Raw genomic sequence first — 12,329 nt, 5'->3', positions numbered from 1 at the left:
ATTTGAAGGTATCGCAATCCAAACGGTAGCAGCAACTTGGAACATTTTGTAGGCTTCATGGAAGAGAAAACAATGTGCCACCAGCAGTCATCTGAACCCACAAGTAAGAGCTATGTGAGATAGGGATCCAACCAAATTGCGGCAACAAATGTCTATCAGATCAATCGAACAAATCCACGGTAGGAACTGAACTGCAAACTGCCTGTATGAGCCTGAAGCAAAATCTCAATTCTACAAGTGCATCTTCAACATTATCCCGGCAGAGAGATACGGAGTATTAATTTTTTGAGATCGGGCAGAGAGAAATTTTCTTTTATCGAAGTGCAGTAAAATCCAAGTAAAAAAATACAGTAAAAGAAATGAGCCGCAAACCCAAATGACTATTCCCCAGTCCCCATTCCCCAGTTCCCTTTCCAATAGCCAGCGACGACATGAGCCACCGCCGCCGCCGACCCTCGTTGCCGTCGCCGGAACTGGCGCATCCGCTGGATGACGACGACCTCCTCCATGAGATCCTCCTCCGCCTCCCCCCGCAGCCGCCCTACCTCCTGCGCGCCTCCCTCGTCTCTAAGCGCTGGCGACGCCTCGCCACCGACCGCAAGTTCCTCCGTCGCGTCCGCACCCACCACCGGAAGCCTCCCCTTCTCGGCGTCTTCTCATGTAGCAGAGGCTACATCCCGTTCAGATCCACTCTGGACCCGCCCTACCGCATCCCGCCCGAGCGCTTCTCCCGGCCATTCCACAGCTGGGTGGGATGGACGTGCCTCGACTGTCGACACGGCCGCGTGCTATTCAACAGCTGGAGCCAGAGTCGGTTCGTCGTGTGGAATCCCATCATCACTCACGACTTCCACATTGTGTTTGATACGCCGCGATTCCACGGCCCCGGAGAAGTGGTCATCCACCGTGGGGCGGTGCTCTGCGATGACGGCGACCAAGGCCACGCGCATGGCGCATGCCACTCCAGCCCTTTCAAAGTGGCCATGCTGGGCATCTACGAGCACTATGACGATGCCAATGACGAAGAAGAAGCCACGGCATTCGCAAGTGTTTACTCTCCGAAAACCTGCACCTGGGGTGATTTATCTCCTCTGGACAGCGCTTCCGCACAGGGGTATTTGTTTTTCTGAATCCAGCACACTTGTCGCGCGGTAACACCCTTCACTGGATGAGCAGCAATGATATACTTGAGTTTGATCAGGACACGGAGAAGCTAGCTACGATCAAGAGTCCTCCTTGTGTTGGTTACATTTCTCGGATCATCCAGGCAGTGGATGGTGGTGTTGGCTTCGCTGCTTTGTTGTGCGCCACTTACCACCAGCCCTGCTACCAAATTTGGGAGAGGAAAACCGATACCTATGGTGTTGCCACATGGGTGTTACGGAATTCTGTTGAACTGCACAAGATTCTTGGATCGGGATTTAGGATAGACAGGGAGATTTCATCTATAGTTGGCTATGCCGAGGATGTTCGCGCAATTGTTTTGCGGGTGCACTCATCTGTCTATATGGTCCAGCTTGGTTCAATGCAGTCTCAGAAACTTTTCGAAGACCATTTGTGTACCGATGTTCGTCCTTTCACAAGTTTTTATACTGAAGGTAAGTGCTTGCTCTGTTGGAGATATGCCCAAGAGGCAATAATAAAAGTAGTTATTATATATCTTTATGTTTATGATAAATGTTTGTATACCATGCTATAATTGTATTAACCGAAATATTGATACATTTGTGTTATGTAAACAACAATGAGTCCCTAGTAAGCCTCTTAACTAGCTTGTTGATTAATAGATGATTAGTTTCATAATCATGAACATTGGATGTTATTAATAACAAGGTTATATCATTATATGAATGATGTAATGGACACACCCAATTAAGCGTAGCATAAGATCACGTCATTAAGTTATTTGCTATAAGCTTTCGATACATAGTTACTGATGGCGTGTAAAGCACACGTCCGTTGGGAACCCCAAGAGGAATGTGTGATGCGTACAGCAGCAAGTTTTCCCTCAGAAAGAAACCAAGGTTTATCGAACCAGGAGGAGCCAAGAAGCACGTTGAAGGTTGATGGCAGCGGGATATAGTGCGGCGCAACACCAGGGATTCTGGCGCCAACGTGAAACCTGCACAACACAACCAAAGTACTTTGCCCCAACAAAACAGTGAGGTTGTCAATCTCACCGGCTTGCTGTAACAAAGGATTAGATGTATAGTGTGAATGATGATTGTTTGCAGAAAACAGTAGAACAAGTATTGCAATAGATTGTATTCAATGTAAAAGAATGGACCGGGGTCCACAGTTCACTAGAGGTGTCTCTCCCATAAGATAAATAGCATGTTGGGTGAACAAATTACAGTCGGGCAATTGACAAATAGAGAGGGCATGACCATGCACATACATGATATGATGAGTATTGTGAGATTTAATTGGGCATTACGACAAAGTACATAGACCGCTATCCAGCATGCATCTATGCCTAAAAAGTCCACCTTCGGGTTATCATCCGAACCCCTTCCAGTATTAAGTTGCAAACAACTGACAATTGCATTAAGTATGGTGCATAATGTAATCAATAACTACATCCTCGGACATAGCATCAATGTTTTATCCCTAGTGGCAACAGCACATCCACAACCTTAGAACTTTCTCGTCATCGTCCCGCATTTAACGGAGGCATGAACCCACTATCGAGCATAAGTACTCCCTCTTGGAGTTAAGAGTAAAAACTTGGCCGAGCCTCTACTAATAACGGAGAGCATGCAAGATCATAAACAACACATAGGTAATAGATTGATAATCAACATAACATAGTATTCTCTATCCATCGGATCCCGACAAACACAACATATAGCATTACAGATAGATGATCTTGATCATGTTAGGCAGCTCACAAGATCCGACAATGAAGCACATGAGGAGAAGACGGCCATCTAGCTACTGCTATGGATCCATAGTCCAGGGGTGAACTACTCACTCATCACTCCGGAGGCGACCATGGCGGTGAAGAGTCCTCCGGGAGATGATTCCCCTCTCCGGCAGGGTGCCGGAGGCGATCTCCCGAATCCCCCGAGATGGGATTGGCGGCGGCGGCGTCTCTGGAAGGTTTTCCGTATCGTGGCTCTCGGTACTGGGGGTTTCGCGACGAAGACTATATGTAGCAGGCTGCACAGAGAATGGCTACACCAAAGCCATTGTGGCCGCACCCCTCATAGTGGCCGGCCACCTCCCTCTCTCCCAAACCCTAGCCGCCCCACCTCCTCCACCTCTCCCGCAACGCTTAGCGAAGCTCCGCCGGAGTTCTCCATCGCCACCGCCACCACGCCGTCGTGCTGCCGGATTCAAGGAGGAGCTACTACTTCCGCTGCCCGCTGGAACGGGGAGAAGGACGTCGTCTTCATCAACACCGAACGTGTGACCGAATACGGAGGTGCTGCCCGATTGTGGCACCGTCAAGATCTTCTACGCGCTTTTGAAAGCGGCAAGTGATCGTCTACCGCAGCAACAAGAGCCTCATCTTGTAGGCTTTGGAAATCTTCAAGGGTGAGTCTCGTTCATCTCCTCGTTGCTCCCGTCTTCTAGATTGCATCTTGGTTTGGATTGCGTTCTCGCGATAGGAATTTTTTTGTTTTCTATGCAACGAATCCCTACATGCTCATCTTAACATTGAAGGACTCCCGAATCTAGTTCTTTTTTTTATACATGGTTGCTGGAATAAGTTTATTGTACTCTGAAGTGTTCACTATCAACTTGACATTTCCTTATAGCTGTGTTTTCTTTTATGTTTTATGTTATCATTGAACTGTGGGTGTCTTATGAAACCACCATGTAGTGTAGTATTGTTCAGCTCCACACAGTTAAGCACACATATTTTCCGCACAAGCCACAGGCAAGGTGGAAATTCGCAACAAACAAACTGCAAAGTAGACTTGCACTGGAGACCATGATAAATGAGCAATTTAGTCGACACATTTAGGGGATTAAATACAGTTCTATTCGTCAGTTGGTACTTGTCTCTGAGACAATTTTTAGCACTTCTGATCTCGCAATTAATCGTAAACATATAATACCTATCGTTCCTTAAAATTAGTAGTACTATTCTGTTTTTTATATATTGTTCAAGAGTTGTCTTACAAGAAACGACAGCTTATAGGAGATGGAGTAACATTTCTGCAATTTGGCCATTCTTATGGTGTTTCTGTTGTTAGCTGGGTGCTGCCTTTTTATTTCTTCAATTATCTCTGATGTTCTGATTGTGTTATGCTCTACAATGTAGAGTCTACATGTATTCAATACTGTAACAATCCTTGCACAGCGGTCTCCAGCTTCTGATGGTCGAAGAGATTCGTTTTAGCATTAGTTTGACACCTGGCTATCTTACATCCTGAAAACACATCTCATTACGAACTGTCTAAATAATCCACATGGTAGCATATGAGAAAATATTCAGAACAGAGTTCCTTTTTTCACTAATCCACCACCTAGCCACTGACTCAAAATCAGCACCAAGGTCCTTATTAAAGTTTGAAGTAGACAACAGACACACTGAAAAGTTATGTTAAAGTGGTGTGTCAAATTAGCAACTTGATTGGCACATTGAAGCTTAAAACTAGTTACATGTTTTAATCTGTTGTTCCATAATCATTTTTTTTATTTCAGGTTATTAGTGTGTTCATATTGATCTCCCTCTTGGCGCTTTTTAATCACTCTCTGATTTTATTTTACTTAGTAGTGTTGAAATGATCTGGCAAAAAATATCTAGCCACAAGTTCCCTTGTTGTGAAATTAATACCTTTGAATGAACTGATGTACGGATTTGTGCACAGGTATCTGTAGCAGTTCGAAGCAGGATGATGTCCCTGGAATGCGACTCAGTGTCGATTACGACCATGGCTAGCCGTTCGAAGCAGAAGTAGCTAATCAATGGGGATGATGTCCGTGGGATGCACTCTTGTCAATTACAACTATGACTACATCTATTGACTATTGTCTTGCAGAAATCATCTTCTTCCATATAGCTAATAGTATGTAATTGTCAACTGAACTCTAAGATTAGTTCGCCAGTGTTGACCTTCTTAATCGATCAAAATCTACCTCCAGTTTGAGGCGTCAAATTTTGGTTGCCCTCTAAGAGCATTTCCAACAGGCGCGCTATAATTTGGCGCGGTAAAAGACGCTGCCCCCGCGCTGTAAACCTTTGCGGCGCCGCGGAGCGATTTTTTCCCCCGCCGGGTGCGCCATTTTGCAGCGCGCGTTGGCGCGGAAAAATAGCACCTCCGCCGGACGCTGTATTTTGCAGCGCTCGGGCGCGGCGCAAACAACAAATACACACAACTATGCATCCACCAAGATCAAACAATCATATAAAATTCATAAATAAAATGAACCATTCAAATACAATACATTGTTCACACCAAATACAACAAGTCGAACATACAACAATACAACATATTTTTGAGACAATACAACACATAGTTTTCAAATAAATACAACAAGTATGAAACTAGTATTGTCCATTCCAATTCCACCATTCTTCCATGAGATCTTTTTGAAGCTCATCATGTGTGTCGTTGCACCGAATGGCATGGTATGAGGCAATGAACCGAGCAATCCTATGTGCGGACCTCCTCACTTGCACGGGAACCCCCATCAAGTCGTAGTGGGTATGATCGACATTTTTCCCGCGATCATCCTCTATAATCATGTTGTGCATGATTACACACGCGGTCATGATATACCAAAGGCATTCTTGGTCCTAAAATCTAGCAGGTCCTCTAACAATGGCAAATTGGGCTTGCAAAATCTCAAATGGTCACTCTACATCTTTCCTAGCCGTCGCTTGTGCATTATGAAATTGGGTTTGCTTCTTACCTCTTGGTTAAATAATCGGCTTCACAAATGTTTGCCACCTTGGATATATGCCGTCGGCGAGGAAGTAGCCATAGTTGTACTTGTGGCCATTTGCTTCAAACTCCACCAATGGACCTTCCCGCATTGCAAGTCTTGTCATTAGTGGTGACCGTTGAAGAACATTGATGTCATTGCAAGATCCGGACATTCCATAAAAAGCATGCCATATCCAAGTCTCTTGGTCGGCCACCGCTTCAAGTACTATGGTGGCATCCTTCTTGTAGCCTTTGAATTGTCCATGCCATGCCGCTGGACAATTCTTCCAACTCCAATGCATACAATCAATGGAACCAAGCATACCGGAAAACCCCCGGTTGGCGTTGATCTCCAAAAGCCTTGCCGTGTCTTGAGCATTGGGAGCTCTCAAGTATGTGGAGCCAAAGATATTGACAATTGCAACTACAAAGCGCTTCACACACAAGATAGAATTGCTCTCTCCATGGCCAAATGATCATCAACTAGATCCGCCGGTATACCATATGCCAACATACGCAAAGCGGCGGTCACCTTTTGATATGTGCTATGATCAAGTTCTCCGGCGGCATTTCTCATTTGCTCAAAGAAGCGATCATACTTGGTCACCTCCGTTGCAATATGATTGAACAAGTTGAGACTCATCCGGAAACGTCGCCGAAAATAGCTTTCGGGGAATATCGGATTCTCATTGAAGTACGACCGCATCAACTTTTCATGCCCTTCAATCCTTTCTCTCCACAACTTCTATCTACCGAACACCGATCCACCAAATTTTGGCTTCTTAACGGCCCGGTATGCTAATAGTAGCGATATGTTCTCCTCTTCCTCTTGATCAAACTCGTCGTCCGATAAATCGTATGATGAACTCTACAAACATATATATGAAATTACTTAACTATAACTAACTATTGGAGCTAATTGGTGAGTAAAAATCACATGGTAATAGAGGCCGGCCGGCGGAGGTGCATACCTTGCGAGCAAATGGGCGAGCACCATGGGCGCGCCATGTTGTTAGAAAGCTCGAGGACGATGACGACGACATGTCGACGGCGGCGCGGAGGAGAACACGACGGCGCCGGGAAGGAGGACGCGAAGGAGGAGCGCCGACTACTGCCTGTCGTTGGCGGCGGCGCGAGCGTCACAGCGTAGCGGAGCGGCCGCCGCTGCCAGGAGGGGGCGCGAGCGAGGCGGATCTACGCCGCGGCGGCGCGCATCAGCGGGGCCGACGACGGAAATCGACCGGCGGCGGCTGGATTTCGCGGCGGTGGTAGGTGAGGAAATGAGGGCGCGGGCGCGGGGGAGGAGAAATTTCCTGCCGTTGGCTTTTCGCGCGTGCGCAGAGCATTGCCGCGCGCTGTAGCCGACGCGCCACATATGGCGCTCCGGATTGTGCAAAACGCCGCGCGCCCTAAAAAAATTTCAGCGCCGCGCCGTTTGCCGCGCCTGCTGGAGCGCCCTTTTTCCTCCCGCGCGCGGTATACCGGCCGTTTTTTTGCAGCGTGGCATATATAGTGCGTTTGTTGGAGATGCTCTAATATATTTTACCGAGTGTGTTGGCAATTCTGTGCCATGCCGGGTTGTATGCGTCCGTGTTCCACACCACACCTATTTTCAAAGGCCAAACAATATACTGTAGGTAGATTGAAGAATTTTGTGCTGTACAATTTTCCGGCAAAAGAAGATGAAAAACACATGCACAGGAGATGGAACGGAGATTTGTATCTGTATGCTATATTCACAACATTTTCGACAAAAAGAAGACGCCCTTTTTGATTTACACCCAAAATTTGCATTCCCCATTGCACTGGCAGGCTGAGCAGCGTCTGTCGACTGTCATCTATCTGGCAGCCGAGAGCTGCTGCGCCGACACGCATGATTGCTGCGACAAGCTGATGCTGGCGCCGTCGCCGGTCGTGAGGTGGGAGGCCTTCCACTTGCCGCCGCCGATGCCTCGGCCGTACATCCTGAGGTAGGCCAGCTGCTCTGGTCTGGGCTCGCGCACCTCCATGCTGCCGTCGAGCATGGCGGCCACGGCCGTCATTGGCGGACGCAGCGACGCGTCCTCGTGGAGGCAGCAGAGCGCCACCCGCACCACCCTCGCCACCTCCGCCGCGTTCGCTCTGCCCTCCAGCCTCGGGTCCACCAGCTCCCCGTACCGCCGACCCCCTTCCTCGTGCACCTCCAGCGCCACCGCCGGGAAGTAGCTGCCGCCGCCGCGGCCGTCCGACGAGGTGCTGCCAGACACCGAGGCGACGCTGCCGGTGGCAGTGTCCTCCTCGTCTTGGTGCACCAGCTTGGAGTTCTTGGTACCGCGCAGGATCTCGAGCAGCACCATGCCGAAGCTGTAGACGTCGGCCTTGTCAGAGACGGGCGCGTCGGTGAGCCACTCCGGCGCCAGGTAGCCCCTGGTGCCCCGCATCGTCGTGAACAGCCCCGACTGCTCCGGGCTCAGCAGCTTCGCCAGCCCGAAGTCGGCGATCTTCACGCCGCCGCGGTCATCCAGCAGTATGTTCTCCGGCTTCACGTCGCAGTGCAGGATCTTCCGATCGCAGCCGGCGTGCAGGTACGCCAGCCCACGAGCCGCGCCCACGCACACCCCCACCCGCTCCGGCCATTCCAACAGCGTCCTCTTCTTGCTGGCAGACGCGCCGGTGTCGCCACCGCCGAAGCGGGAAAGGAAGAGGGACTGGTCCAGGGAGCCGCGGGACATGTACTCGTACACGAGCATCAGCTGCCGGGACTGGTCGGCGCAGAAGCCCCGCAGCTTCACCAGGTTGACGTGGTGGACGTTGCCGATCACGGCGATCTCCGTCAGGAACTCGCGGCGCCCCTGCGTGCCCAGGTTGTTCATCCGCTTCACGGCCACCGTTGTCCGGTCGGGGAGCTCGCCGCGGTACACGGACCCGAACCCGCCGGAGCCGATCTGCGACCTGAACCCGCTGGTCGCCGTTTCCAAGTCGGCGAACGTGAAGCGGGCAGGCAGCCCGGGGATGAGCACCGCGTCGTCGTCATCGTCATGATGGTCCTCGTTGTCATCCCCATTCTCCGACGGGACGTTGGACGACGCCCTAGACGACGACAACGACATCATCTGAATCATGAACCAGCTGCGGCCGTGTCCGCTGTGCTTCGTCTTCCTCTTATTCTTTTTGCCACCGCCGTCAGGGCGGTTCTTGAGCCACCGCGCGGCCAGCACGTAGAGCAGGAAGGTGATTACCACCGCCGCCATGGTGGGCAGCACGATGCCGAACGCGATCGTTATGGGGCTCAGCGTGGACGAGCCACTGCCGTGGCGGCGCGACGGCAGCGGGAGCGTCTTGACGAAGCCGGCCAGCTCGCTGCTGTTTGTGTTGGCGCGGAAGACGGAGCCGATCTGATCGTGCAGGAGGTAGCACGATTTGGAGGAGTTCTTGTAGAGGAAGCCGAGGCAGGAGCAGTTGGCGGAGCACAGGTCGCGGCACGCCGGGAGCGCGTCGCCGGCCGTCGCGGCAACCGCGAAATTGCTGCCGGAGTAGCCGATCCCGTGACCCAAACTCATGTAGGAGTAAGCCGCTTCTGTTGCTGCCGAAGACGACGACGCGTTGCAGGTCTGTGCTGGGACGGGGAGCGTGGAGCCATCGGCGGGCGAGCATCCGCCCCTGTTGCGCGTGCTGAAGTCGTCGGGGCACGTGCAGGAGGAAGTGTTGTTTCCGAGCGTGCAGAGGCCGAGGGAGCCGCACTGCAGTGGGAGGTCGCAGTCGCTCGCCGGAGCATTCCAGACGGCGGGGAGCGTGGCCCGCCCCGCCGTGGGTGAGTAGGCCATGCTCAGCGCGCGCAGGCGGCCAGAGGAATCCACCTTGAGGAACTTGTTAGAGGTGGAGGGGCCGGTGAAGAGGAGCGTGAAGACGGTGTCGATGGCGTTGTCGGCGAGGAGGTAGATACCGGAGGCGTTGACCTTCATGGAGTGGACGGCCTTGTTGGATTGCTTGACGGAGGCGGCGTCGGAGGAGAGCGCCCAGTACGTGACGAAACCACCACCGGACTCGGAGGTTTGCCACTGGAGGAGCGCGTCGTTGGTGGTGAGGATGAGGCGGTAGGCTCCGGGGGAGAGGTTGCTGTCGGAGACGGTGGCCGTGAGGGGCACGCCGACGGGGAGCGTCTGGCCCTGGAGCAGGGTGTCGGTTGGGGCGTCGAAGGAGGACCAGAGCGTGGCGTTGGCGGCGTCGAGGAGGGCAAGCTGACCGGTGTCGAGGAGGCGGAGCGCGGCGACGGGAGCGGCGAGGTCGGCGGGAGTTGACCAGGACGGCGGGCCTGATTGGTCAGCCGGGTCGGAGATGGCGAGGCCAGAGGCGGTGAGGGAGAGGACGGTGGTGGAGACGGAGGGGGCGGTCCAGACGGGGATGCGGGAGGCGTCGTGGAGGACGGAGAAGACGAAGCGGGACTGGTGGGCGTCGGAGGAGTCGGTGTCGTCGGCGCTGTAGACGGCAGCGGAGAAAGTGGCGTTGGGGGAGCGGAGGAAGACGCCGTTGGTGTCGGTGGCTTCGAAGTAGGTGAGGTCGTAGGGAGGGTACAGGTACTCCACCGGCACCGTGCGGGCCGCCGCCTTCCAGTTCGACCCGCCATGGCCGAGCACGAGGAGCAAGCTGGTGCACAGGAGGAGAAGAGGGGACGCCATTGACAAAGCTGGCGCCGCCGCCTTGCTTGGAGTAGCTAGCAGGAGTCCACCGCAGCCGCGTCGCCGGCTGCGTAGGAAGGAGGAAGAAGCAGCGACATGGCCTCCACGATGGAGATGGAGAGAGTCGTTGATCCTGGAGTGACAGGAGCCCCCCGTTCAATGGACAACGAATTTAATAGGGAAAAAATGAGTGTGTAATGCATTTTTATATTCGAAGGAAGAACGATTGGTCCTGCTTTGCTCATTTGTACAGTATATTCTACAGAGAGGAACAAGATGTACGAACCGAAAATTGCATGTTTCTTTTTACAACATCTCAAATGAGAGAATTTTTCTTCCGTATGACGTAACTCGTGTGCTACATTATCTGCTTCCCTGTTAACATGTTCATAGGTGTGCGATGGTACCATTAGTCAGTTGTCTTTGGATTCCTATGGATTAATTATTGATCCCATCCTCATGGGCACCTGTATCATCTAACTTAACTTTGAGTCTCTTAACGTGTGGAGCCAATCACATGGGGACCGACGTGTTAGGCACTCCAGGGTCAGTTTGGTTAATAGCAAGTTGTTTCCGCACGCGCCAAGAAGAATTCGACCCGTTTGACTCGCATGCTCGTACCGTTTTTCTGCACTGCACGAGTTTTAAAGCAGTCCAAATGTTGATCCATCATACACTCTCGATTCAAGCGTTGTTGCGTGTGTAGGCTTTAGCGAGCGCAACATATCCTCTACTTTGCACGCGTTGGAAAGTACATGAGACGGGACGTTCCACGTTAACTTCCCACTCCACTCCTCTCACCGCCCAAAAACCTCTCTTACCTCCTCTGCACCTCTACCTGGCATGGCCGGCATTCCTCCATCGCGGGCATGGGTGACACAAGGGCGACTCCAACTGCAGCCTCATCGGAAGTCGGGGGGACCTCGAATGCAGCCGCGGGGAAGGCATCGGTGTTCGTTGGGCCAAACCTTGCCGAGTTGGCGCCACCCCCATCCCTGCCGCGATCGCTTTTGTCCACGACTCTGGGAGCTTCAGAGCATGATCCAGGGTCATCATTGGCAGCTACGACACCGGATTTATCCGCTGTAAGTCCTCGATCTTTTAGATTCGATATGTGGTTAGGGTTTTTAGGGAGGATAGCTGCAGAAAATTTTGCCTCTCCGGCGTCCGTACGACCTTCTAATTGCTTGTTTCCATCTATATATAGTTGATCCACAGTAGAATCGCACGGATATGGTTTGATTTGAGTCGAATAAGACTTTCCCCAATTTGGGATCCTACTTTTTGTGCATGTTACGCCGTTGCCTGCCCTAGTTTGGGATTTGTAATTTCTTCAGCCTTACCATGTCCTTGTCAAGCAAAGCATGATATGCAAGATCTAGCCATTGCAAAGCTTCGCCAAGTTGTGCAATCGCGTCATCATGCACCACATTGCAAAGCTCGGCAACGCCATGGACATGAACTGCATTCGTTCTTTTGAGTGTGCTCTCACTTGTTTGTCCATCTATTGACAAGGTCTTCAAGTTGGAGTGCGACGCGGTGGGAAGGGGTTGCCATCCTCCACTCGGGTACTAGGACAAGTTGTTTCTCAATCGCTGGACTAAGGCGATCAAGCCAGTGGTGCCGGGAAGGGTCGAGGTTGTTGCACAGCCACCGCCAGCGGTAGGGAAAAGGCTGAAGCTCGGCCACTTTCCTAGGTTCCTCATCCCCCACCGTTGCTACGTCCAGCTGGACGTGAACGGCTTGCACATACTCGTCGTTCCAGGACGGCTTGAGGGAGTGGTTCAAAATC

The 12,329-nt window shown here is 51.8% G+C and overlaps 1 protein-coding gene and 1 pseudogene across 1 annotated transcript; one reads left to right on the top strand and one right to left on the bottom strand.

The window, feature by feature from the left end:
• Window positions 1-431: 431 nt before the first annotated feature.
• On the top strand, window positions 432-4,894 carry LOC124662726 (annotated as a pseudogene).
• A 2,641-nt stretch (window positions 4,895-7,535) lies between these two features.
• LOC124662724 (G-type lectin S-receptor-like serine/threonine-protein kinase At5g35370) lies at window positions 7,536-10,537 on the bottom strand. Its single transcript, XM_047200529.1, has one exon. The coding sequence runs from the start codon at window positions 10,535-10,537 to the stop codon at window positions 7,721-7,723; it is 2,817 nt and encodes a 938-aa protein (XP_047056485.1). The 3' UTR covers window positions 7,536-7,720.
• Window positions 10,538-12,329: the final 1,792 nt, after the last annotated feature.

The sequence above is a fragment of the Lolium rigidum genome, chromosome 6, assembly GCF_022539505.1.
Source record: "Lolium rigidum isolate FL_2022 chromosome 6, APGP_CSIRO_Lrig_0.1, whole genome shotgun sequence".
NCBI lineage: Eukaryota > Viridiplantae > Streptophyta > Magnoliopsida > Poales > Poaceae > Lolium > Lolium rigidum.
Note: the sequence above shows the minus strand (reverse complement) of the source record. Positions and strands in the feature narration are given on the sequence as shown.

Coding starts and splice junctions, on each gene's coding strand:
- LOC124662724 (XM_047200529.1), bottom strand. CDS start 10,537: ATGGCGTCCCCTCTTCTCCTCCTGTGCACCAGCTTGCTCCTCGTGCTC.